The 27,593-nt window shown below is 37.1% G+C and overlaps 1 protein-coding gene across 5 annotated transcripts in view; it reads left to right on the forward strand.

Annotated features, from left to right (window-relative positions):
• Nucleotides 1-27,593, forward strand: part of ACBD6 (acyl-CoA binding domain containing 6) — a 206,990-nt gene that overhangs the window by 40,748 nt on the left and 138,649 nt on the right. For all 5 annotated transcript variants that reach the window (XR_012514970.1, XR_012514971.1, XR_012514972.1 and 2 more), the window contains one exon: nt 23,734-23,816. Coding sequence is in view for 2 of the 5 variants with exons in the window: in XM_074389563.1 (XP_074245664.1) it covers nt 23,734-23,816 (83 nt within the window). In the remaining 3 variants the exon portion in view is untranslated. The remainder of the gene's footprint in view (nt 1-23,733; nt 23,817-27,593) is intronic.

Below are 27,593 nucleotides of genomic sequence, written 5' to 3' on the forward strand. Positions count from 1 at the left end.
GGTTATTTAATTTCCATCTAATTATATGGTTTTGAGTGAATTTCTTAGTCTTGAGTTCTAATTTGATTGTGCTGTGGTCCAAGAGACTTTGCTGTGATTTCAGTTCTTTGGCATTTGCTGAGGAGTGTTTTACTTCTGATTATGTGATTGATTTCAGAGTAAGTGCCATGTAGCATTGAGAAGAATGCATATTCTGTTGTTTTGGAATGGGGAGTTCTCTAGATACCTATCGGGTCCATTTGATTCAGAGCTGAGTTCAGGTCCTGAATTTCTTTGCTAATTTTTCATTTCAGTGATCTGTCTAATGTTGTCAATGGATGTTAAAGTCTCCCACTATTACTGTGTGTAGGTCTAAGTCTCTTTGAAAGTTTCCAAAAACTTGATTTATGAAAATGGGTGCTCCTGTGTTGGGTGCATATATATTTAGGATAGTTAGATTATGTCAAGCCATTCATCGTTTTTGATTTAAAGTCTGTTGGAAACTAAGATTGCAACTCCTGTTCTTTTCTATTTTCCATTTGCTTGGTAAATTTTCCTCCATCCCTTTATTTTGAGCCTACGTGGGTCATTGCATGTGAGATGAGTCTCTGACAGACAGCATACCAGTGGGTCTTGGTTCTCTATCCAGCTTGCCAGAAACTGTGTCTTTTAATTGAGGCATTTAGCCTGTTTACATTTTTTTGTTGTTGTTTGAGATGGAGTCTCGCTCCCTTGTCCAGGCTGGAGTGCAGTGGCATAATCTCAGGTCACTGCAACCTCTCCCTCCTGGGTTCAAGTGATTCTCCTGCCTCAGCCTCCCAAGTAGCTGGGACTACAGGACTACACCACCATGCCTGGCTAATTTTTGTATATTTGTAGAGATGGGGTTTCACTGTGTTGGCCAGGCTGGTCTCAAACTCATGACCTCAAGTGATCTGCCTGCCTCGGCCTCCCAAAGGGATTACAGGTGTGAGCCACTGGGCTTGGCCTACCCCATTTACATTTAAAGTTACTATTGTTATGTGTGGATTTGATCATGTCATCATGATGCTACCTGGTTATTTTGGAGACTCGTTTTTGTGGTTGCTTCTTAGTGTCACTGGTCTGTGTACTTCAGTGTGTTTTTGTAGCGGCTGGTAGTGGTTTTTCCTTTTCATATTTAGTGCTTCCTTCAGAAGCTCTTATAAGGCAGGTCTGTTGGTAACAATGTCCCTCAGCATTTGCTTTTCTGAAAAGGATCTTTATTTCTCCTTTGCTTAGGAAACTTAGTTTGGTTAGATATGAAATTCTAGGTTGGAATTGCTTTTAAGAATGTTAAATATTGGCCCCCGATCTCTTCTGGCTTGTAGGGTTTCCGTTGAGAGGCACACTGCTGGTGTGCTGGGCTTCCCTTTGTAGATTACCTGGTCTTTCTATCTGGCTGCCATTAACATTTTTCTGGCATTTCAACCTTGGAGAATCTGATGATTATGTGTTTTGGAGATGATCTTCTCATGGAGTGTCTTAATGGGGTTCTCTGCATTTCCTGAATTTGAGTGTTGGTCTGTCTAGCACGGTTGGGGAAGTTCTCATGGATGATATCTTGAAATATGTTTTCCAAATTGGTTTCCTTCTTCCTAGCTCTTTCAGATACACCGGTCAGTCATTTGGTCTTTTTATATAATCCCATACTTTTTGAAGGTTTTGTTCATTACTTTTTAATTTTTCCCCCTATTTTTGTCTGCTTGTCTTACTTCAGAAAGATAGTCTTCAAGCTCTGAAATTGTTTCTCCTGTTTGGTCTATTCTGCTATTAATACTTGTGATTATAATATTAAGTTCTTGTGTTATGTTTCTTTCCAGCTCTATCAGATTGGTTATTTTCTTCCTATCCTTGATGTTTTGTTTGTCAGCTCTTGCAATGTTTTATTACGGTTTTTATGAGGAGTCAGAATATGCTCCTTTAGCTCAGTGGAGTTCATTTTTATTCGCATGGTGAGGTGTGTTTCGGTTGTTTCAGCCATGTCAGCCTCAGCCGCATTCCAAACCCTTGCTGGAGCAGTGATATAGTCATTTAGAGGAGAGAGGCCACTCTGGCTTTTTGAGTTTTCAGTGTTTTCAGTGTGCTGATTCTTTCTCATGGGCTTACTACCTCAGTCTTTGAGGTCACTGACCTTCAGATGGGGTGTTTGGTTTTTTGTTTTGTTTTGTTTTTTAACAGTCTGGCCACTTTTTCATAGGGCTGCCGTGGTTTGCTAGGCATCCACTCCAGTCCCTAGTTGCCTCGGATTTTCCAGTACCTGGAGGTATCACCAGTGAAGGAGAGATGGCAGCCTGCGCCTTCCTCTGGGAGCTCCATTCCAGGGAGGGTACAGACCTGTTGCTGGCTGAATGCATCTGTAGGACGTGGCTGGAGACCCTGGTTGGGAGGTCTCACCTAGCCAGGAGGAACGGGATCAAGGACTTGCTTAAAGAAGCAGCCTAGCTCATAGAGCAGCCGTGCTGTGCTGTGGTACTACTTCCGCCACCTGTTGGGTTGAGCTCTCCAAAGCCTGGAGGCTAGAATGGCTAAGTTGCTGAAACAGCAAAGATGGCAGCCCACCCCTCCCTCTAGGAACTTAGTCCCAGGAAGTTTTCAAACTTCTGTCAGCCAGAGAATGTTGGTGGGAGTGGAGTCGCTCAAGGCCTCCGTTGGTAAGTTCCATCCAGTGAGGACAAACAGACCCGCTTAAGGAAGCAGTCTGGTCATGCTTTCACAGATTAGCAGTGCTGTGCTGGGGTACTGCTTCCATCCCTGGGTGGATGAACTCTCCTAAGCCCACAGGCTGAATCAGTTTATCAGCTTTAAATGTTTTCTTGAGGTCATATGTGTTTGATTTTTCCCTTTGTCAAATTTTTTTTTTTTTTTTTTTTTTTTTTTTTGAGACGGAGTTTTGCTCTTATTACCCAGGCTGGAGTGCAATGGCGTGATCTCGGTTCACCGCAACCTCTGCCTCCTGGGTTCAGGCAATTCTCCTGCCTCAGCCTCCTAAGTAGCTGGGATTACAGGCACGCGCCGCTAGTTTTTGGTATTTTTAGTAGAGACGGGGTTTCACCATGTTGACCAGGATGGTCTCGATCTCTCTACCTCGTGATCCACCCACCTCGGCCTCCCAAAGTGCTAGGATTACAGGCTTGAGCCACCGCGCCCAGCCCCTTTGTCAAATTTAAGAGTATGTATCTAGATGTGTCATAATCCTTTCCCTGTATAAGTATCACTCATTTAATAGAAGATAAATTTATGAATTAAATAACAAATTAACTTTAATTTTTTTCTCATCTTCATGGAACTTGAGAAACTTGACTCTGCACATATATTGCCAGAGACTACCACACCCTTTTTACTGTGTGTGTGTTACAAACTAAAATGAATGTGGGAGAACATTTTAAAATGTATTAACAACTATTAGTGAGAGCCCTTATCCTGGTAAAGAGACCCTATGCTGGGACTATAATAGTCACAAAGGCCCAGTTTTCTTATTTGCCTGTCATCATCAGGATATTCATTAGCTGTGTGTGAGTTGCAAGACCTAGCTAACTGGAGCTCAGTGTCCTTGGCTATGCTAAAATTGAATCTTTCAGTCTTTGGCTTTTTGAACTGCTATTCCCATGCAAGGATACCTTTAACAAACTGGTTAATTAAATAGAACAGCAGTTAGGCCGGGCACGGTGGCTCAAGCCTGTAATCCCAGCACTTTGGGAGGCCGAGGCGGGTGGATCACGAGGTCAAGAGATTGAGACCATCCTGGTCAACATGGTGAAACCCCATCTCTACTAAAAATACAAAAAATTAGCTGGACATGGTGGCACGTGCCTGTAATCCCAGCTACTCAGGAGGCTGAGGCAGGAGAATTGCCTGAACTCAGGAGGCGGAGGTTGCGGTGAGCCGAGATCGCGCCATTGCACTCCAGCCTGGGTAACAAGAGCGAAACTCCGTCTCAAAAAAAAAAAAAAAGAAAAAAGAACAGCAATTATAATTATGGAGAAAGTGTAAAAAGAGTTAATTAGTGACCACTGCTTCAAATTCAGAAACGTTAAGGTGAACTGGAGCCAAAGTACTAAAATATTAGAGATTCTCTTGAATAACTGGAGTATCTGTTAGACTACCAGATTGTCTAATGAACGTATCACTTTCAGCGTCTTAATCTTACGAATAATTTCAGTGTTTTATAATATGAATTATTTTTAGTGTTTTACACTACTGAGATCTTGAAAAAAAAATCATTACTTTGATTAGAATTTTGAGGTTCTAATAAAACCTTTAAAAAATTTGTTACATTCTAAGTGTGATTGTACTGCATATGGAGATAAACAGTTTTATACTGGAACATATGCTTTTGTTTTATAATGAAGGTTAACAGGAAAATGACAAAAAGATTTTATGCCAGACTTTCTAGGAATTATTGTTTAAATCTAAGTTTTTAGTTCTTTGAAGGTCCTTTGTAGTATGTACTTCTCTTCCCCATATTATGGATGCAGACTTACCTCTCATTTTACACACTGTAAATTTGATTGCCATTTGATATACCTTTTCATTGCTCCTCAACTATGGTGGGTTTATTATTATGCCTTTTTTTTTTTTTTAACTCACACTTTTTCTGAAGTGCCTTCATTAACTGTTCCTAAGTTTTTTTTTAAGCCCTGGTTAATTCCTGTTTATTCCATGAAGCCTTCAGTTCACAAGAACTTTTCCCTTTCTACAAATCATTCACATCTATTGTTTATGGCAAATGTTTTAATATTTAATCTTATTTGACTTACATTGTTTCTTATCTGTATTATATGGCTACATACCTAAATTCCTGGTAATACTAAATGTCTTGATAGCAGGTGCCTTGATTAATATACCTTTCAGTGATGAGCTCAGTGTTTAAGACAGTAGGTTCTTAAAAGTACTTAAGAGGTTGAATTGAGTTGAATTGAAATAGGTTAGAGATATTTCTTAATATAAATTATACCTCATAATATGGCATGTGTGCTTTTTGAATGTGGTTCTAACAATGATGTATATTTTTTGTTGTCTCTTTTAAAACATTCCAGTTGCTGAATCATGCTTATTGTAGGACTATTTTGAGCCATGCTGTACAAAAGACATATTAGGATTATATTATCAACATTGGTAAAAAGTTATTTTTTGGCCAGGCACAGTGGCTCATGCCTGTAATCTCAGCACTTTGGGAGGCCAAGATGGGTGGATCACCTGAGGTCAGGAGTTCAAGACCAGCCTGGGCAACATGGTGAAACCCCGTCTCTACTAAAAAATAAAATAAAATAAAAATTAGCTGAGCATGGTGGCGGGCACCTGTAATCCCAGCTACTTGGGAGGCTGAAGTAGGAGAATCACTTGAACCCAGGAGGTAGAGGTTGCAGGGAGCTGAGATCGCGCCATTGGACTCTAGCCTGGCCAAGAATGGAACTCCGTCTCAAGAAAAAAAAAATTAATTTTTGTGGTACAGTAGACTTTTGGAACAATGTAGTGTTTGTGGATGCCTATGTCTTTAATTCTCTGGTTTCTTCTATTACTTTTGGTTTCCTCAAAAGAAGCCACTCATTTCTGATTCATGTTAGCATCTTGCTCTCCTTAAATTGTTGTAATTTTTCTCTGTCCATTGATTGTAAAATTCCTTAGTATTAGGTCTGGATTTTGAGGTCTTTTGAGAAGAACTCAGGTCTGACAGGTTAAGGGAGATCTAATTTTTTCCTAGTCTTATAGGCCAGTGAGCTAGCAACCTCTGATCGCTACTGAGACAAGATGAGATGGATTAAGAGAGACCTTTCCTTAGGACTCCGTAGGTGAATGCTGAGTAAAGGTAGTTCACTCTGCAACAAAGAGATTGAGTACAGTTCAACCTACCAGGATAGTTAGGGACTGCCAGAGTAAGCAGGATTCACCATATGTAGAGATTATATGTAGCAGATATCACCCCTTTCTGCTTACTAAGGGAATCTATCTTCACCAGGTGGTTGGACCCCTATGAAGGTTCAGGTTTTACTGCCTGAGTAAATTTCTCTTCTTACCTTTGGGCCTGTGCATCTCTTGCCCCTACATGCTTTCCTTTCAGGTACACCTGTAATTCCATCCAGGCTCGTTTTAGCTTTTGATATGCCATACTGGGGAGAGGGAGCCAAGGATATGTGTTTACATCTTCCTTTTATTGTTTTTAGGAAAAGTTTGCTGTTTCTACTGGTTTTCTGATGTTTCAAGGTTTTTAAGACTTTTTAGCCAATATAGTTTTCTTAATACTTGTTATAGTGTGATATAATAAAATAAAGTTATTTGAACTCTTGCCAAAGATGAATACTCTAAGGGAGACGCTAGCGCTATAAAAAAATTTAAAAAATAGCCAGGCATGGTGGCACACACCTGTAGTCCCTAGCTTCTTGGGAGGGTGAGGCAGGAAGATCACGTGAGCCCAGGAGGCTGAGGGTGAGTCTGCAGTGAGACCTGATCATGCCACTGTACTCCAACCTGGGCAACAGAGTGAGATCCTGTTAAAAAAAAAAAAGAAAAAAGAAAAAAACTTTAAAGATCAACGGTTAGTCATATTCATTGTGTGAATTTTTCTGATATTCTTCATAGTTAATATAGGTGGAAATACCTTTCAGAATTGCGTGTTTGTTGTTTTTGTTTCGTGATTTATCAGTCTCTCATCAAAGAAGTGTTCTGTATACCTATAACCATCGTGTTTACAATTTTCATGTGTTTTCTTAGGGTGGAATTCCTTGACCAGTGGCAATCTGGGTGAGGTTTGCTATGGATCCTCTTTGAGCTGATCCTCAGTAGTAACAAAATACCAGAGCAAGTACTGTACCCACATGAATGGTCTTCTCATCTCCAGCCTTGCATGTAATTGCTACTGTCACCTACAATTACTGTCTGCCCAAGTTTCTTTCCTTGGGGTCACTTGTGCTATGCCTTGATATAGAGTTAGAAAATGAGAATTTTTGAAACTTTTTGAGGGTTTGGCTTCTAAATCTGTCTACTTTCAAAATTTAAAACTATGAAATTAAATCACCTTTTAAAATTTTTATTTTATTTTTATTTATTTATTTATTTTTTTTTTTTGAGACGGAGTCTCTCTGTTGCCTAGGCCGGAATGCAGTGGTGCAATCTCGACTCACTGCAACTTCCGCCTCCCAGGTTCACGTGATTTTTCTGCCTCAGCCTCCTGGGTCACTGAGACTACAGGCATCTGCCACCACACCCAGTTAATTTTTTGTGTTTTTAGTAGCGACAGGATTTTGCCATGTTAGCCAGGCTGATCTCAAACTCCTGACCTCGGGATGCGCCTGCCTCAGCCTCAACTTTTTAATTTTTTTGTGGGACTGACCCCAATAAGTCTAACATTAATAAAAGAATAACAAAAAAGATTTGAAGGTTCATTGATTGTAATTATATTTCTGAAGAATTAATTATGAATTCATTTCCTTCATGAGTTAGGACCATATTGGTCACAGTTCAAGAAATATAATTCTAAGGTGTTGTTAGTTTTTTGAAAGTGTATATATAGTTGATTCCCCCTGCATAATCTAGAATCAATTCAATTTTGTGGTTGTGGTAATAGGACAAGATCTTGATCTAGTGGTTCTAGATTGGGGATTACCTGTAAAGGTAAAACCTTCTTTACCCCAGATGTGGAGAATGAATTATTCTTCACAGTTAGTTTTTCAGCAAATCAAACCTACCTTTTTCAGTATCCAAACTTTTCTTCATTTTTAGGTGATCACTCTTTTTAATGTGACCATAAGTTTCCTAGTTTCTTTTCTTTTTTTTAAATTATACTTTAATTTCTGGGATACATGTACGGAACATGCCAGTTTGTCACATAGGTCTGCCTGTGCCATGGTAGTTTGCGGCACTCAACCTGTCATCTACGTTAGGTGTTTCTCCTAATGCTCTCCCTCTGCCAGCCCTCCACCCACCGGCAGGCCCCCAGTGTGTGATGTTCCCCTCCCTGTGTCCCATGTGTTCTCATTGTTCAGCTCCCACTTATGAATGAGAACATGCGGTGTTTGGTTTTTCTGTTCCTACGTTAGTTTGGTGAGAATGATGGTTTCCAGTTTCATCCATGTCCTTGCAAAGGACATGAACTCATCCTTTTTTATAGCTGCATAGTATTCTGTGGTATCTGTGTACCACATTTTCTTTTGTCTATCATTGATGGGCATTTGGGTTGGTTCCAAGTCTTTGCTATTGCGAATAGTGTTGCAATAAACATGTGTGCATGGGCCTTTATAGTAAAGTGATTTGTAATCCTTTGGGTATATATCCAGTAATGGGATTGCTAGTATTTCTGGTTCTAGATCCTTGAGGAATCACCATACTGTCTTCCACAATGGTTGAACTAATTTACACTCCCACCAAGAGTGTAAAAGTGTTCCTTTTTCTCCACATCCTCTCCAGCATCTGTTTCCTGACTTTTTTTTTTTTTTTTGAGACAGAGTTTCACTCTTGTTACCCAGGCTGGAGTGCAATGGCACGATCTCAGCTCACCACAACCTCTGCCTCCTGGGTTCAGGCAATTCTCCTGCCTCAGCCTCCTGAGTAGCTGGGATTACAGGCATGTGCCACCATGCCCAGCTACTTTTTTGTATTTTTAGTATAGACGGGGTTTCACCATATTGACCAGGATGGTCTCGATCTCTTGACCTCGTGATCCACCCGCCTCGGCCTCCCAAAGTGCTGGGATTACAGGCTTGAGCCACCGCGCCCGGCCTGTTTCCTGACTTTTTAATGATGACCATTCTAACTGGTGTGTCATGGTATCTCATCGTGGTTTTGATTTGCGTTTCTCTAATGACCAGTGATGAGGCACTTTTTTTTCATGAGTTTATTGGGCACATAACTGTCTTCTTTTGAGAAGTGTCTGTTTATATCCTTCGCCCACTTTTTGATGTTTTTTTTTTCCTTGTATATTTGTTTAAGTTCCTTTTAGATTCTGGATATTAGCCCTTCGCCAGATGGATAGATTGCAGAATTTTTCTCCCATTCTGTAGGTTGCCTGTTCACTCTGATGGTAGTTTCTTTTGCTGTGCAGAAGCTCTTTAGTTTAATTAAATCCCATTAGTCAATTTTGGCTTTTGTTGCCATTGCTTTTGGTGTTTTAGTCATGAAGTCTTTGCCCATGCCTATGTCCTGAATGGTATTGCCTATGTTTTCTTTCTAGGGTTTTATGGTTTTAGGTCTTACATTTAAATCTTTAATCCATCTTGAATTAATTTTTGTATAAGGTGTAAGGAAGGGGTCCGGTTTCAGTTTTCTGCATGTGGCTATCCAGTATTCCCAACACCATTATTAAATAGGGAATCCTTTTCCCATTGGTTTTTTTGTCAGGTTTGTGAAAGATCAGATGGTTGTAGATTTCTGGCATTATTTCTGAGGCCTCTGCTCTGTTCCTTTTGGTCTATGTATTTGTTTTGGTACCAGTACCATGCTGTTTTGGTTACTGTAGCCTTGTAGTATAGTTGGAAGTCAGGTAGCGTAATGCCTCTAGCTTTGTTCTTTTTGCTTAGGATTGTCTTGGCTATATAGGCTCTTTTTGTTCCATATGAAATTTAAGGTAGTTTTTTCTAATTCTGTGAAGAAAGTCAATGGTAGCTTGATGGGGATAGCATTGAATTTATAAATTACTTTGGGCAGTGTGGCTGTTTTCATGATATTGATTCTTCCCATCCATGAGCATGGAATGTTTTTCCATTCGTTCGTGTCCTCTCTTATTTTCTCAGGCAGTGGTTTGTAGTTCTCCTTGAAGGAGTCCTTCACATCCCTTGTAAGTTACATTCCTAGGTATTTTATTCTCTTTGTAGCAGTTGTGAATGGGAGTTCACTCATGATTTGGCTATTATTGGTGTATGGGAATGCTTGTGATTTTTATACATTAACTTTGTATCCCGAGACTTTGCAGAAATTGTTTATCAGCTTAAGGAGGTTTTGGGCTGAGATGATGGGGTTTTTTAAATATACAACAATGTCATCTGCAAACAGAGACAATTTGACTTCCTCTCTTTCTATTTGAATACCATTTATTACTTCTCTTGCCTGATTGCCTTGGCTAGAATTTCCAATACTAGGTGAGAGAGGGCATCCTTGTCTCGTGCCAGTTTTCAAAGGGAATGCTTCCAGCTCTTGCCCATTCAGTATGATATTGGCTGTTGGTTTGTCATAAATAGCTCTTACTTTTTTGAGATACAGTCTGTCAATATCTAGTTTATTGAGAGGTTTTAGCATGAAGGATTGTTGCATTTTATCAAAGACCTTTTCTGCATTTACTGAGTTAATCATGTGATTTTTGTCATTGGTTCTGTTTATGTGATGGAGTACGTTTATTGATTTGTGTTTGTTGAACCAGCATAGCATCCCAGGGATGAAGCCAACTTGATCGTGTTGTATAAACTTTTTGATGTGCTCCTGGATTAGGTTTGCCAGTGTTTTATTGAGGATTTTCGAATTGATGCTTTTTTGTTGTGTCTCTGCCAGGTTTTGGTATCAGGATGATTCTGGCCTCATAAAATGAGTTAGGGAGGATTCCCTCTTCTTCTGTTGTTTGGAATGGTTTCAGAAGGAATGGTACCAGCTCCTCTTTGGAGCTGAATTCACAGAATTCTGCTGTGAATCCATCTAGTCCTGGGCTTTTTTTGGTTGGTAGGCTATTAAATGCCTCAATTTCAGAACTTGTTATTGGTCTGTTCAAGGATTCGACTTCTTCCTGGTTTAGTCTTGAGAGTATATATGTGTCTAGGAACATATGCATTTCTGCAAGATTTTCTAGTTTATTTGCTTATTCTCTGATGGTAGTTTGTATTCCTGTGGGATCACTGGTGATATCCCCTTTATCATTTTTTATTGTGTCGATTTGATTCTTCTCTCTTTCCGTCTTTATTAGTCTGGCTTAGTGGTCTGTTTTGTTTGTCTTTTCAAAAAACCAGCTCCTGGATTCATTGATTTTTTTTTTTTTTAAGGGTCTGTCTCCTTTAGTTCTTCTCCAAAGGGTCTATGTCCTTCAGTTCTGTTCTGATGTTTGTTATTTCTTGTCTTCTGCTAGCTTTTGAATTTGTTTTCTCTTGCTTCTCTAGTTGTTTTAATTGTGATGTTAGGGTGTTGATTTTAGATCTTTCCTGCTTACTCCTGTGAGCATTTGGTGCTATAAATTTCCCTCTAAACACTGCTTTAGCTGTGTCCTAGAGATTCGGGCACATTGTCTCTTTGTTCTCACTGGTTTCAAAGAACTTATTTATTTCTGCTTTAATTTCGTTATTTACCCAGTAGTCATTCAGGAGCAGGTTGTTCAGATAGAAATGATCCCTAAAAGTATAGTTTTTCCTAGTTTCTTTAAATGTAGTTTACTGAACACTTTTTTTTTTTCATTTTTCTCTCCTTTTTAAATTGAGACACTAAAATTCACCCACTGTGTTCATTCATTTAAGTGTACAATTCAGTGGTTTTTAGCATATTCATGAAGTTGTACAACATGATTACAATTCACCTTAGAACATTTTCATCTCCTCTAAAAGAAGCTCCATATCCTTTAGCTCTTAGTTTCAATCTTCTCTTTTTTCTGAGCCTTAAGCAACCATTAATCAAGTTTCTGTTTCTATAGATTTGTCTATTCTGGTTTCAAATGGAATCATATAACATTTAGTCTTTTATGACTGACTTATTTTCATTAGTATGTTTTCAGGGTATTCTTTCACATTGTAGCGTGTATCAATACTTCATTCCTTTTTATGGATGAATAATCTGTCATGGCTTTGCCACATTTTGTTCATCCATTCATCTTTTTTTGGACATTTGGGTTCTTCCCACGTTTTGGCTATTTTGAATAGTGTTGCTGTAATCATTTGTGTGCAAGTTTTTGTGTGTATATATATCTTTCTTTCTTTCTTTCTTTTTTTTTTTTGAGACAGAGTTTTGCTCTTGTTACCCAGGCTGGAGCTCAATGGAACGATCTCGGCTCACTGCAACCTCCGCCTCCTGGGTTCAGGCAATTCTCCTGCCTCAGCCTCCTGAGTCGCTGGGATTACAGGCACGTGCCACCATGCCCAGCTAATTTTTATTTTTAGTAGAGACGGGGTTTCACCATGTTGACCAGGATGGGCTCAATCTCTTGACCTCGTGATCCACCCACCTCGGCCTCCCAACATGCTGGGATTACAGGGTTGAACCACTGCGCCCGGCCTATATATCTTTATTTCTAATGGATATATACCCAGCAGTAGAATTGCTGGATCAAATGGTAACTCTGTTTAACTTTGAAGAACCATTGGACTGTCTTCTAAAATGGCTACAACATTTTACAGTCTTGTCAAAAGTGTATGAGGGAGGGTTCTGATTTATTTTCTTTTTGATTATAGCCATCCGAGTAGGTCTGAAGTGCTGTCTTACTGTGATTTCAATTTGCGTTTCCCTTGATGACTGATTATATTGACCACCTTTTAATGTACACATTGGCCATTTGTATGTATCTTTTTTTCACTTATATTTCCCTTTATTCTCTTGTTGTAAGATTGTAATCTTATTATTAGAATGACTTTATTGGTTGTTTAGATTAATTTTCTGTCTCCAGATTATTCTAGCATACAATCTTTTGGCTTCTATTGGAAGACTCCTAATGGTGGGGAATTTACTATTTGTGAAGAAATTGGTGATATTTTTGAAGAATTCCAGTTGTTAGAGGCTTCTTTTTGTATTGGGCCAAAATTTATTTCACTGTTTTGGTATTGTTATTGTTTTTTAATCTGTTATGTTTTTTGTTTTTAGGCCCACATAGACTAAGTTTAATTCTTTATATCCTTCAGAAGTTTTTTTTTTTTTTTTTTTTTTGAGACGGAGTTTCGCTCTTGTTACCCAGGCTGGAGTGCAATGGCGCGATCTTGGCTCAATGCAACCTCCGCCTCCTGGGTTCAGGCAATTCTCCTGCCTCAGCCTCCTGAGTAGCTGGGATTACAGGCACGTGCCACGATGCCCAGCTAATGTTTTGTGTTTTTAGTAGAGATGGGGTTTCACCATGTTGACCAGGATGGTCTCGATCTCTTGACCTCGTGATCCGCCCGCCTCAGCCTCCCAAAGTACTGGGATTACAGGCTTGAGCCACCGCGCCCGGCCCCTTCAGAAGTTTTAAGACAGCTTTTAAGTCTCCTTGTCTTCAGACCGAATATTTCCGATTTCTAAAATTGTTCATCTTCTTCACCATCAAGTCCCAGTGCCTTTCCAGTCATTCTGTTTAAACAAATTTTAGTTTCTCAACACCTCTTTTAGAGTATGGCCTTTGGAATTGAACAAACTATTTGAAGTATAGTGTGACCACTGCAGAATAGAACTTTTATCTCTTTTGAACACTATACTTGTACTGATTGTGGCTTAACATTACCTGAACACCTCCTGCACCCACATTGCAATGTTAATTCTTCTTTAACTTTCAGTGAACTAAGATCCTGTCTTTTTTATACATTCTGTCAATGTCTGTTCTATACTAAGTTCAGTACTTTATGTGTACCCATTTTAAATTTCATTTTATTTTATTCAACATCTTACTCGCACATTTAGATTTTTGAGGGGTGTTCTGAATGTGATATCTGGTGTGTGAACTGTCTTTCAGTGACCCTGTCATCAGGAAATTTGATTAGCAGGCTTTTTTATACCTTGAGTCAGCCATAATGAAAGTAGTCCATAGAACAGTGTCAGAGACTGACATTGCCACTAGAAACTTTAGTGGAGATTGACATGGATTCATTTATACGTGGCTTTAACTAAGGCACTTAGTAATAATAAAAATAATCATTAGGTTATATACAGCATTCTTACTGTGTGCCGTGCACTGTGCTAAGTATGTGAGACACCTTATTCTATTTAGTCCTCACCATGACCCTATAAAGCAGGTACTATAATTATCTGCAATTTCTGCATGAGAAAACCAAACCTTAGGAAGTCAGTAATTTGGTCTGAAGTAATACAGCTAATAAGTGGCAGGGCAAGGTTTGAACACAATCTGTCTTATTCTAAAATTCATTCTTAAACTTTACTTTTATATGAAAACCCACCTTATTTGAAGTTATGCCTTATTTTTCTTACCTGTTTATTCATACATTAAGCAAATAACGTAATTATTAAGTTCTTACTATGTGCCAGGCACTGTTCTGCCTCCAGGATACATCAGTGAGCAAAAACAGACACTTCTTGCTCTGACGGAATTTATTCTGCCACTGGCAGATTTAGGAAATTGTGAGCATAGAATGAAGGGGTATTATTGGTTTATAATTTTAAATAGAGTGGCAAGGGTAGGCTGTATTGAGAAGATAAACATTTGAATAAGCACTTTAAGTTGGCAAGGGAATGAATTACTCAGATAACTGGAAGAAAAGATTCCTGTTCGTTCCTCCTTAAGGTTATTCTGCAGTGTTTAAAAGGCCAGAGATCATTCCTTAAGATGCTTTTCGGTTGTTTTAGGGACTCTAACGTATACTGTCTGGGAAAATACTTCTTCATCTCTTCATGTCCTACATATTGCAGCCTTAAGATAAACTGTTGTTAGCTTATACTTAAATAAGAGGAAAAAACCTAATACAGGCTAAAGGAAGTTTTATTTGGAACCTTTCTTTCCCATTTGGTAACTTCTTTGATGAAATAACACATTTCTCCTTTTTTCAAGTGGGGAGCTGGAGAATCCATGAAAAGAATATTTCTGGTTATTTGTCCTCAATAAGTTTCTTGAATAGTTTGGAATTCCCTAGAGGACATAATGTGTTGAGTTCATTTTCAGAAGCTATATATATATATATATATATATACACATATATATATTTAAAAAGTCGAACTTAAAGGAGATAGAAGAAAAGCCAATGAAATAGTAAACAAATGTATACTGGAGAAAAATCAGCAAAGCCAAAAGTTGGCTCTTTGAAAAGATTAGTAAAATCCTAGCAAGATAAAAAAAGTAGAGAAAAAAGACAAACCAGTTACAAGAATGAAAAAGGGACATCACCATGTATCTTAAAGAATCAAAAAATTAATAAGTAGATCTGATGACTAGCCAAGTAAATGGATTATTTGGAACAAATGGAAAATTTTCTCAAAAAAATACAATATGCAAAAGCTGACAGAATAGGAAACAAAATCTAAATAGTCCTGTATCTGTTAAAGAAATTGAATCTTTAATTAAAAACATTTGTGCCTGGAAAATATCAATTCCAGATAGCTTCACTGGTACATTCTTCCATTTGTTTGAAGAAGAAATAACACTAATCATGTACAGACTCTTCTGGAAGATGGAAAAAGAGGAAACACTTCCCAGTTCTTCTTTAAGGACAGAATAATCTTGACACTAAAGTCTGGCAAGAATGATAAGGAAAAAGAGACTTATGAACTGGACCAACTGAGATCAGTTCAGTCTGGCCCAGATCAGCTAGACCCCCACAGACTGATGAGCTAAATAAATGTTAATGTTTTGTGTCACTGAAGTTTGTGGGGTATTTGTTATGTAGCACTATCCTATCAATAGATAACTGATACAAATTATAATACTCACTTCATAGAAGTTGCTTTGAAAAATAAATGAGAAAAAAATGATACAAAAAAGGTCAGTTGTTCAGAATTAATAATATTCGTTAAAAAAAGGGGGGGAGGGAGAAAAGCCCTTAGCAAATCCAATTTAGCAATATAAAAAAAAATAGTATGTCATGATGAAGTAGGATTAATTCCAGGAATGTAAGGATGGTTTAATTTTGGAAAAGCAGTGTAATTTGCCATATTAACAGAGAAAAGGAAGACAAAAATAATTATTTTAACAGAGGGGAAAAATATTTGACAAAATTTAGTAGTCAGTCATGATATAAACCTCTGAACAGCTTTTAATAGGAGACAACTTTCTTAATCTGTTACAGAATGCCTACAAAAAGCCTTTGGCAAATATCAAACTGAAATATTTTTAATCTTTGCATATTTGTTCAATGTTTTCAGCCCATAAGTTTGTACATGAGTTCATAAATAATGTGTTTTTAAAAGTAGTAATCACAAAGCAATAGATACTACATTTCATGTGCTATCCTTCACTATGATAACATTGATTTCTACATGTGAATTTCTGATGGCATTAGTTAATACTCTCCTGTGTACCTAAAATATACATTCATACAAGTTTGATTTAATTACTTAAATCTTGCTTATAACTAACACTACTTTTGTTGATGGAACCATATCAACCAAATTTTGGACTGTGAATTAAGAAGTGTAAGTTGGGCCGGGTGCAGTGTCTCATGCTGTAATCCCAGCACTTTGGGAGGATGAGGCAGGCAGATCACTTGAGGTCAGGAGTTCAAGACTACCCTGGCCAACATGATGAAGCCCCATCTCTACCAAAAATACAAAAATTAACCAGATGTGGTGGCAGGCACCTGTAATCCCAGCCACTCGGGAGGCTGAGGCAGGTGAATCACTTGAACATGTGGCGGAGGTTACAGTGAGCTGAGATCACGCCGCTGAACCTCCAGCCTGGGCGACAGAGCGAGACTCATCTCCAAAAAAAAAAAAAAAAAAAAAAAGGTATGAGTTGTAGATCAGTGATATGTTCTCCATTTTATATCCATTTAGTCAATGGAATGTAGATAGTGGGCCTGCACATCATAGCTTCAAGGAAGTCTAAGAAATAAGGTATTGAGAATTCTGCTTTTAGAAATTGGGATTCACAATTTGGGGAACGATTAAAATGTTGAGATAGTATTCATGCTTTCGTAGGCCACAAATAACTGATGTTTACTAAATTGTCTTATCAGTCTTTAAGTCTCTCTCTCATGAAATCATGCAACTAAGGTGGAGGCAAAAATAATGGAAAAGAGAATGGAATGGAAACATACCTACTTTAGCAATACTAATCTATTTCTTTGTGTATTCCTGTTAATGTGTTACATTAACATTTATGGTATTTGGAATTCTGGGAAGATGGTAGTTGCTGTAGCATAATTTTTGAATAGTCCTGCTTCCTTAACGGAGTAACTAGGATAGCATAACCAAAAGCTCTCGAGCAACATCTGCAACAAAATTATTTGATTAGAGAAAATAGAGACAAACCCCTAACAGCTACCAGATTTGTATTCTTAAAAAATGAAAGAAAAAAATTGCATGGCATTGGCATCTCTTTGAAGGAAGCAGAAGGAAGCAGTAGAGTACCTTACTTTTCTGAGAATGACAGATTTCTAAAATATCCAACAGGTAAAGCTTAAAGGGGTTTTTATGCACTTCAGTTCATGGCCGAGTACAAGAGGTTCACGGTAAGGTTCTCTAGAGCTGTCTGCGCTCTAAGCTTCTAAAATTAACTAGCCAAAACTTTCTTCCAGTGTAAAGCTTTGTACTAGAGCAGTCTACCGGGAATTTAATCAAAATCAAGTAGGACAGCAAGGACAATAAAGATTAAAGGAAAAAGAAGAACCAGAGGGGCAAGAGCTAAGTATCCCAGGGGCCAAAATTTTTACCACCTCATGACACAGTAAAAAAGGAGATAGAAACCCAAAAATCTATCCTGACCTATGTTTCTGTCTTTAAAATTTGAGAATATAAAATTTAGGTAAAGATGACCAACAAAAAGGATTGTAGTTGAATCTCATACCAAGTTGCAATAGTTAAGGATTGTATGTTTTTCTTATACTATCCAGAAGTTGTATTATTGGTGAAAATAATTAAAGTGTGCTTAATATTTTTATGGGTCTTGGTAGGATTGCCATATGCTTTACAAGACGATTAGGGCCGTTAACTTTTTAGTACCGAGTTCTCTGTAATTTTACTACCTTATTTATCCTAATGTAGTTAAAAATTCATTGCTCATTGTTGCTTTAATTTGCATTTTGTAAATTATTCAGGGATGTCAGACATTTCCCCAAGTATTGGTGTAACATTATTGGTGTATGTGAATAGAACCTTAAACCTGTGGGTAACTTCAAGCGTCTAATTGTTGCTTACTTATAATCATGGTCTGTTTATCTGTTGAGTCTTAATTTTTTTTTTTAACAAATGAGATCATTTGGATATATTATAGAAATAGTAACCATTTGTTTTGCTTGCTTAAAATACAGTTTCTTCTTTTCCTGTTTATTTTTGAGACATTACAGAAATGCTAGTTTAAATATTTGAATCTTTTGATGTTTTATTGTTTCTTTTAGTGTTTAAAATCTAACAAAAGTTGTAATTTCTGAACAGCTATGATAAATACTATATTTAGAATAATTTTCTTTCTTTCCTTTTTTTTTTTTTTTTGAGACGGAGTTTCGCTCTTGTTACCCAGGCTGGAGTGCAATGGCGCAATCTCGGCTCACCGCAACCTCCGCCTCCTGGGTTCAGGCAATTCTTCTGCCTCAGCCTCCTGAGTAGCTGGGATTACAGGCACGTGCCACCATGCCCAGCTAATTTTTTGTATTTTTAGTAGAGACGGGGTTTCACCGTGTTGACCAGGATGGTCTTGATCTCTTGACCTCGTGATCCACCCGCCTCGGCCTCCCAAAGTGCTGAGATTACAGGCTTGAGCCACCGCGCCCGGCCTAGAATAATTTTCTAAAGAAAATCTAAATTGTGATCAGGGTTACATTCTAGAAAATTAGTTATTATAACCTGAAGGTAATTTTCCATGATAGCCATTTAAAAAGCGTTAAATTGAGTAAAAATACTAACAAATGTAAGTGACTTACATATTGCATCTTAGTTTTAAAGTACTCTAGAACCAAGACAATTGACAAAAGCCAGGAAATAGACAAGAGTAATAGAACATTTATTCTTAAACTCCATTGTGGGGTGGTAGAAAGCAATTTACCATTTTTCTTTTGTTACAAAGTAATATTTACTTGGTGGATAATGAGGGAATCTTTGGAGTTCTGTTGATTATATTAATTACATGTAAAAACTGTATTTTTGTGGTATAAAGTGGTTAAAAAAAAGCGTTCTTTAGTCCTTTCATCTTTTAAAAATGTGTTAGCTAGTGTACGTAGTATATATATAAAAATGTTAGGAAAAGCTGAAATTTGGAGGATTCCATAAGACACTTGCACGTATAATATCTGTTCTCATTGCTTTTATTTAAAAATTATTTTCCAATGCCAATTTAAGCATTTATGCAGTGTTTCTAGACAATTGACATTTTTATAAATGTCTGTGGTTTTTTTTGTTAGTTTGTTTTTGAGATGAGAGTCTCATTCTACCACTCAGGCTGGAGTTCCATGGGTGATCTCAGCTCACTGCAACTTCTGCCTCCCAGGTTCGAGCAATTCTCCTGCCTCAGCCTCCCTAGTAGCTGGGATTACAGGTGTGTACCACCATGCTTGGCTAATTTTTGTATTTTTAGTAGAGACGAGGTTTCACCACGTTGGCCAGGCTGGTCTCAAACTCCTAACCTCAGGTGATCCACCCGCCTCAGCCTTCCAAGTGCTAGGATCATAGGCGTGAGATTGCACCTGGCTAAATGTCTGTTTTCTTAAAGGTTTTAGGAGATGACTTTTTAAAATACTGCTGTGTGTTTGTGATTTTTTTGTTTTTGAAACGGAGTTTTGCTTTTGTCTCCCAGGCTGGAGTGCAATGGCCCGATCTTGGCTGACTGCAACCTCTACCTCCCGGCTTCAAGTGATTCTCCTACCTCAGCCTCCCGAGTAGCTGGGACTACAGGCGTCCGCCCCCAAGCCCGGCTAATTTTTGAATTTTTTTTTTTTTCAATAGAGACGGGGTTTCACTGTGTTGGCCAGACTGGTTTCCAACTCCTGACCTCAGGTGATTCACCCGTCTTGGCCTCCCAAAGTACTGGGATTAAGACATGAGCCACTATGCCCGACCTTGTGTGTTTGTAATTTTAAGAGAAACAGGTTAAAAATGTGCATTTACGGAGCTTCCCTTTCTTGAAAATTTTATAAACGTTACTAAATAGCCAACAATATTTTCATGGTAAAGTTTTCTTTTTAATGCTGCTAGTGACAAATGGTAGGTGAGATGAAATCAATATTCTTACTTTTCTATGTTGAAATGAATAGCTATTCATGTTTCAGGAAAACAATTGCATATTTTAAAAGATTATTAGAAAATTGTTCTTTTTTTAAGGGTTTAGAATTGTATTAGTCTGTCAACTAAATTATGCATAATTTATCAGAATAATTTGGCTTCAGAGTTTTTATTTTAAAGTTTTCTCTTTGAACTAATGAAGTACTTTAAACATTTAAAAAGTACACTTAAGGCTAGGCATGGTGGCTCACATCTATAATCCCAGCACTTACGGAAGATGGAGGTAGATCGCTTGAGCCCAAGAGTTTAAGACCAGCTTGGGCAACATGGTAAAACCCCGTCTCTACCAAACAAACAAACAAAATTATCCGGCTGTGGTGGTGCTTGCCTGTCATCCCAGCTACTGGTGGGGCTGAGGTGGAAGGGGATTGCTTAAGCCTGGGAGGCAGAAGTCGAATGAGCCGAGATTACCCACCACACTCCAGCCTGGGTGACAGAGTGAGACCCCATCTCAAAAAAAAAAAAAAAAAAAAACACTTAGGAAACAGACAACATTTTAATTTAGAATATTGTCATTGTTTAATAATGGTTTCCAAAATAGCTTGGAGAAGTGGTATAATTTAATAGAACACAGGCTTGGAATATCAAAGGATCTTGGTGTGAATCCCAATTCTGCCACTTAAGTCGCATACTTCATCTCTTTTCAGTTTTTGAATCTGTAAAATGAATATGTATTTATGTTTCATCGAATCTTTTTTGTTTTTTGTTTTCTTCTTTTGTAGACACAGGGTCTCCCCAAAAGTTTTGAACTTTTGGTTTTGAACTCCTTAGTTTAAGTGATCCTCCTGCCTCAGCTTTTCAAAGTGCTGGAATTAAAGGCATGAGCTACCATGCCTGGCCAAGTCTAAGGCGGATATTTATTCAGTTTTCAATATTTTTGAAATCTACATGAATCTGAAAATAGTGTATTATATTTAATTGGCTATGTTTTTTTCTTTCTGCACATTACAGAAAATAATGGTGCTTCTTATAATTGAGGATATCTTAAATAAAATATAGTGATAAAACCAACTTTATAGACTCATTTTGAAGTGGAAATTAGATAATATAAGCACATGGAAGATACTCCTTAAGTACTAGTTTTCTTTCTCTTTTTCTTATAATGAGGTATGTTAGTTTTTATGATAGTTTGTTTGGGGGATTTGTTGTTTTATCAGGAGAATCAGAAGTTGAGAGCTATTAGGTAAAGACTCATGGGTCAATATTTTAAGTTCTCACATCACAACATCTTGTATCTATATTGCTGAAACACTTTTACTTTGGAGAAATGGCCATGTTTTGGGCAATAATAATTATTGTATTAGCTAACACTTACGTAATGGTCACTTTGCACTGATTACTGTTCTATTTATGTATAAATTAAAGTCCTTAAAACAACCGTATGAAATAGGTACTGTTACTCCCATTTTTACAAATGAGGAAACTCAGGAAAAGAAAGTTGATTAATTTTCCCAGAGTTCAACAGTTGTACTACAAATGAATTAAACCAGTAAAACAAATCCAAAAAAGAGCACACAGAACCAAGAAACCTAATAGGTTAGCCTAATAATCTTAGGAATACTTTTTCAAACAGAAGAAAAAGTTTCACATGGTTTTAAATATTGACTCTAAAACACTGACTAACGTGGAGTCTGAATCAAGTGATAAAGATTTAGCCAACAACTTATCCTTTCCCTTTTGAGTAAAGGAGCATTTTAGTGTTTCAACTAATAGAGTCTCAGGCAATGTAAGAACTGGCAAATTTTATCCTGTTGGCTGCCAAATTGGACTCTATTTAATTGCTGATGCAACATAAAAGTGACTTAATGGATTTTGAGTAGAAAGAAATGGAATAAACTACTAAGCCTCTATGAGAGAAATTTCACTGGAGTAGAAGAGGGTAAAGTAGCCAGAGTTTACCCGCTCTGGTAGATGAAGTGGATGGAACGGAAAACTAACAAATCTTTAGCATCCTTATTCTGGATTCAATCTGATAATGGCAGATTATTTTTAAAATATTATTTCTGCCTAAGATATAGTCCTTCCCACCAACAAAATATTCTGACCAGCATTCTGACATTTGTATTTGCGGAGTTGCTTTAGAAAGAGGAACTAGTCCCAGGAATGTATTTAGAATATATCATAATCAAATTATGGGGACAGGTTTTTTTCCCTAAACATTTTAATTAAAAGTACTTTATTTCTTGTTTTTGTTGTTGTTGTTGTTGTTATTGTTTGTTTTGTTTAAGAGATGGAATCTTGCTCTGTCACCCAGTTTGGAGTACAGTGGTGCAATCTCAGCTCACTGCAACCTCTGCCTCTGGGTTCAAGCAATTCTTCTGCCTCAGCCTTCCAAGTAGCTGGGATTACAGGTGCCTGCCACCATGCACGAATAATTTTTGTATTTTTAGTAGAGCTAGGGTTTCACCATGTTGGCCAGGCTGGTCTTGAACTCCTGACCTCAGGTGATCTGCCCACCTCAGCCTCTAAAAGTGCTGGGATTACAGGTGTGAGCCACTGTGCCTGGCTTTATTTCTTAGACTTAAAGATATTCATTATGTCTGTTTATGAGTGAAAAAGTGAAAATAGCTTAATATACAACTGTCAGATAATACTTGAGTAAATCATATTACATTACTACAAAGACTGTTATGCTGGGTTTAAAGTTAATGTTTACAGGACTTCTGTTCCTGGGATTGTGGAGTAATAGGGACAGGATTTACCCTTTTGCCAAAAACAAGAAGAAAACCAGATGCATGGCTAAAATCACTGGATAAAACAGTAATTTTCAGAGATTATATTATAAGCAGTGTAAAGTTACAAAATCAGGGAAACAAACAGGCTGTGCCTTACAGGTGCCTCTGTTTATTACCTGGCACCATTTTCCAAGCTGCAAGGAGGAGGAACCCAAAATGCAGTCTCAACAATTTGAACTAGAATTTGCAGGGCTGAATACCAGAGAGGATGATCCTTTATTAACAGTTTCAGAGATTTGCAGAGGGGTCCTTTGGTTGAATACTAATCTATGCATGTATAAGAGGAAACTATTAATAACAGGGAGTTTTGACTTTTGCGGGGTGTCCTGGCCTAAAAGCTGTCAATACATGGGATTTTGCAGAGGTTGCACTTTGATCCCTACAGACAGTATTATCCAGGTTCATTGCTTCCACATTACATGTTTTATAAGAATCTTATTACTAAATTAATGTTATTCTTGTGTTTTGAGACCAACATACAGGGGCAGGACCCATTGAATCCTTGAGTTTGGAAAGTATTTCTGTGCAATTTGCTTCTTTTTTTCTTTTATTTGCGATCTAAACCTCCTTTTTATCCATCTTCTACCTTTTCTCCTTCCTTTTTTTAAACCTAAAAACATTTTCTTTATAATTCAGTTTGAACTTTTACTATAATGTAGCTTATTTCTTATTTGGGAACTTTAATTTTATAAATCTAGATATGATTTTGCTAACAGAATTGCTTTTTCTGGTGGCTCCTGAAGGTTGTACTGGAGTATCTTAGATTGCCAGCAGGTACCCATTCCCCTCCTGTGTTGACCTGAGAGACCTTTTGCCTTTCTGTTACCACAGTAAAATTTTTACTAGGGTTTGAAGAAACAGTTGAGGGTAAAATTCTTAGTCTTTCTTGGCAAAATAACATTTTGTAACTGATTTAAATACACATTGTTTTAACCCATTTGTCTTTTTTTTTCACGTTTTTTTTTTTTTTCCCTTCCCACAGGTACCAGAGAAGAAAGGAAAAGAAACAAATACTGGTTTTGGTGGGCCAGTTATTAGTTCTCTATATCATGAAGAAACCATCAGGTAATTTGTCTTCTGATCTTCGATAATTGGAATATATATGCGTGTGTGTGTGTGTGTGTGTGTGTTTGCATTTGCTTATGTATATATGTACTATATGTTTTTAATTTTGAAATCTTCCATTTGTGAAGCATTCTTTCTTAACATGAAACTGATTTGGTGATGTTTGCAGCAGGACATTAAATGACAGGAAATAATTTTTTAGGTGTATAATCTTTAAAATCAATTAAATGTCTGAATAAGTGCCAGATAAGTATGTGAATAAGTGATAATAATTGCTTTTCATCATTGTCTAATAATAACTGTCTCATTCAGCAACTTTTCCCTACATAAGTAGTTGGCGGGGCAAGACCTTGTGTGTCAATCTAAAGCTAAGAATTTTTGTATTAATTTTCCTCAAAATACTATTTCTTTTACAGATGTTAATTTTTATAATTTAATTAAAAGTTAATTTAATTTGCTCCAAATTAAAAGTCATTTTGGAATATAAAATGATACAGCCACTGTGGAAAATGAAGTTTCCTTGGAAAGTTAAAATAGAATTATGATATGATCCACCAATTCTGCTTCTGGGAATGTATCCAAAACAAAGCAGAATCTCAAAGACATATTTGCACACCCATGTTCATAGCAGCACTCTGTACAGTAGCCAATAGGTGGAATCATCTGTTGACAGATGAATGTATAAACAAAATGTAGTATATACAATGGAATATTATTCAGCCTTAAAAAGGAAGGAAATTTTGGACCTTGAGGACATTATGCTAAGTGAAATAAGGAGTCACAAGAACACACTTTGTGATTATACTTACGTGAGATATTTAGAGTAGTCAAACTCACAGAAACAGAAAGTAGTCAAAAATCAGAGAAGAGAGTAAAATGGTGGTTGCCAGGAGCTAGCGGGTAGGGGAAATGGGAAGTTGTTTAATAGGGACAGAGTTTCAGTTTTGCAAGATGATAAAGTTATGGAGATTACACAACAGTGTGAATATACTTAACACTGCTGAACTGTACACTTAGAAATGTTTTAGCTTTTAGTTTTTGAGAGGGAGGATCATATTTTACCCGTCTCTGCGTTCTCACTATCTGAGGAAAACCCCCAAACTTAGTAGATGTTCAGTGAAAGTGCTCAGAACTTGGGAGGTAGCTACAGCTGCTTCTTTTAAAGAGCTGATAGTTTAGTGCTTATATAGAATTAGCCTAAAACCCTGTGGTAAAACAGAGAGCTACTGGTTTGGTTCCTCTGTGATATGCCCATCTTCACCTTTCTCTTAAGCAATAAAAAATGTATAGGCTATTTTTCTTTCCTAGCTAGATAAGTAAGTTGAGATAGTTTCTTGACTTTCCTTAAAAAAAAAAAAAAAAATCACTAAGCTTAAGTTTCTAACAATATCAATCACTTATCTATAAATAATAATGATCTTTATGTTGTATGCTATTTTCCTTACAGGCACCCAGACTCTAGTATTTTTCAAAATGAATACTGAATACAGTTTCTTTTAGAATGGCTGATGACATGACTGATCATAGTAGCTTTACAGAACATGAAGCAAATCAAATGTACTCCAGTTGTAGTGAGAGCAGAAATCCTGACATAGAGTTAAAGAGTTAAACTGTGTTGGAAGGGTTAATCTTCTTTCCTTTATCCCCCACCCAATTGCTAGTGAAGTGACTCTTACATTTAAATCAATATTTAGAATTTTGACTGTGATAAACAATGACAAAGAATAATATAGTTTATTTTTTTAGAGATTTTAATTCAGCTCAACACACTTTTATTGAATCTGTAATGACATAATACATTGTGAATATTTGTGCTTCTCAGCGTCTTCACTTTTGACTAACATTTTCTTACTATTGGCATTTTTATGAAAGTATATTTAGTAAATATTAAGTGAAATATGAACATTCACTGTGGGCAAAACTGGTTAGACTTGGCCTTTTTTTCATGAAGTCTTCATTAAGTATTAGTCTTAACGATATCTGAATCTTCATATTCTGAACATACTGTTGAGAAACAGTACGAAACAATGTGAACAAGCCACTGAAAGCCTTTTAAGTATTACAAACACAGTAATTTTGTTACTGCTACAGCAGATCAGGAATTACAGCAACTAATTGTAATCTTGTATTGAGAGAGTTCTTTTTATATGTAATAGAATTCCATTGTAACAAATTAGGCCATAATGAACATGTACTGAAATGTTGGATTATTCCAGTGAAGGGCCAGATCTAGCCCCTGTGGTTTCTTAAGTATCAGAATGCAGTTGCAACAATGAAAATGGTCTATTTCTTGAAGTTATGTAGTCAAATCATGCTTGTATTTTGGTGAAATATAATGTCTGGTGTCTTACTTTTTTAAGAGAAAGTTGTGCTTTAATTGATGTTAATTGCAATTTCTTGGGAGAATTATGTTCAGCTGAGGTGAAAGTAACAGTAGGTTTTAGAATTTTAGAAGCATCAAATGGCAGACTTGGATAAAAGCAAAAATTTTTTTCTATAGTACCATCGTTTTTAAAAAGGACATAAAATAGTGTATTTTGAAGGTTTGTTTTGATACTTATAAACTCCAGAATTTTTACATTTGTAAAGATTAGACAATTCAGTATCTAATAAATCCATTTGGTTAAGTTTGGGTTCTATTGTTGTGGCAGCTTTTCTGATGAGTGTGTATTATATAATAGATGATAAGTTATGCGCTTTAGTTTTAAGGTAAATGTTCTTGAGCCAAGGGCCACTGGGGCCAATTCTGAGCTTGCTTTCTGCTTTTCACTCTGTCATAGAAAGTATCAATATAAGGTCAGCGGTTCAGATCTCTCTGTTAATATCGCAGAGCTCTGACATCAGTTTCTCATTCTGAAGGTAGTTAATTGTTTTGTAATATAACTGAGAGGGTGTAGTAGGCTGATTAGAGTTAAGTACAAAAAATTATGGATCCAAACCGCTGACATTCAAATGCTAGTTCCATCACTTACCAGCTGTGTGATATTGGGCAGTTACTTACCTGTAAAATGGGGATAATTATAGTACTTGTCTCACTTGGTACTTGGTACACAGGCATCCTAGAGGAGGATCTGGTATAAAATAAGCTACTGTGTGACTGTTAGTTTTTATAATATTTTTACTCAGCAGAGGAAGTCCCTACAGAGGAGCAAGGAGCTAATGCTAGGAGCTAAAATATCATGGCATTCTGGTTATATAATTAAATACAAGTTGTTTGCTTTTGCAAAAGAAAATGGAATACAAGGAAGGGAGAGCCAGTGCTTTTAGAACTGTGGAAACAGAGTAACAAATCTTAAAACAGGGAGTTACCTCTAGTTTTGACATCAGCTGTGTTTTTCATTTATACTGCAGATGGGCAGAAAAAGCACTGGTTAATAAGCATAGGAGTTTGTAGAGTGAAATGGTTCTGCACTACATAGACAAGAAATTGCTTCTGGTTACTTGTATGCTTCAAAGGTTTGATCTAGAAGTTTGCACATAAACTGAGAAATTAGAGCAAGAATTAAAAATACAGTAAATGAAGATTGAACAGTACCCACACCACCCTTCAATAAGATTTGGTCCTCCCTGTTATATTTTATAGTTTGATGTCATGTAATCTATTAGAATTTTATTAATTCCACTTACACACACAGCCATCTGGACCTTCTCTAAGCAAGACCAGACCTAGTATACAACTGAAATGATTGATGGGCTCTGGAATTGATTAGTTGTTCTGTGAGACAAATGAAGTGTTTTGGCAGAAAATACCAGAGGTCGCTGCTTGTGGTCAGACAC

This window comes from Saimiri boliviensis, chromosome 19 (assembly GCF_048565385.1).
Source record: "Saimiri boliviensis isolate mSaiBol1 chromosome 19, mSaiBol1.pri, whole genome shotgun sequence".
Classification (NCBI taxonomy): Eukaryota; Metazoa; Chordata; class Mammalia; order Primates; family Cebidae; genus Saimiri; species Saimiri boliviensis.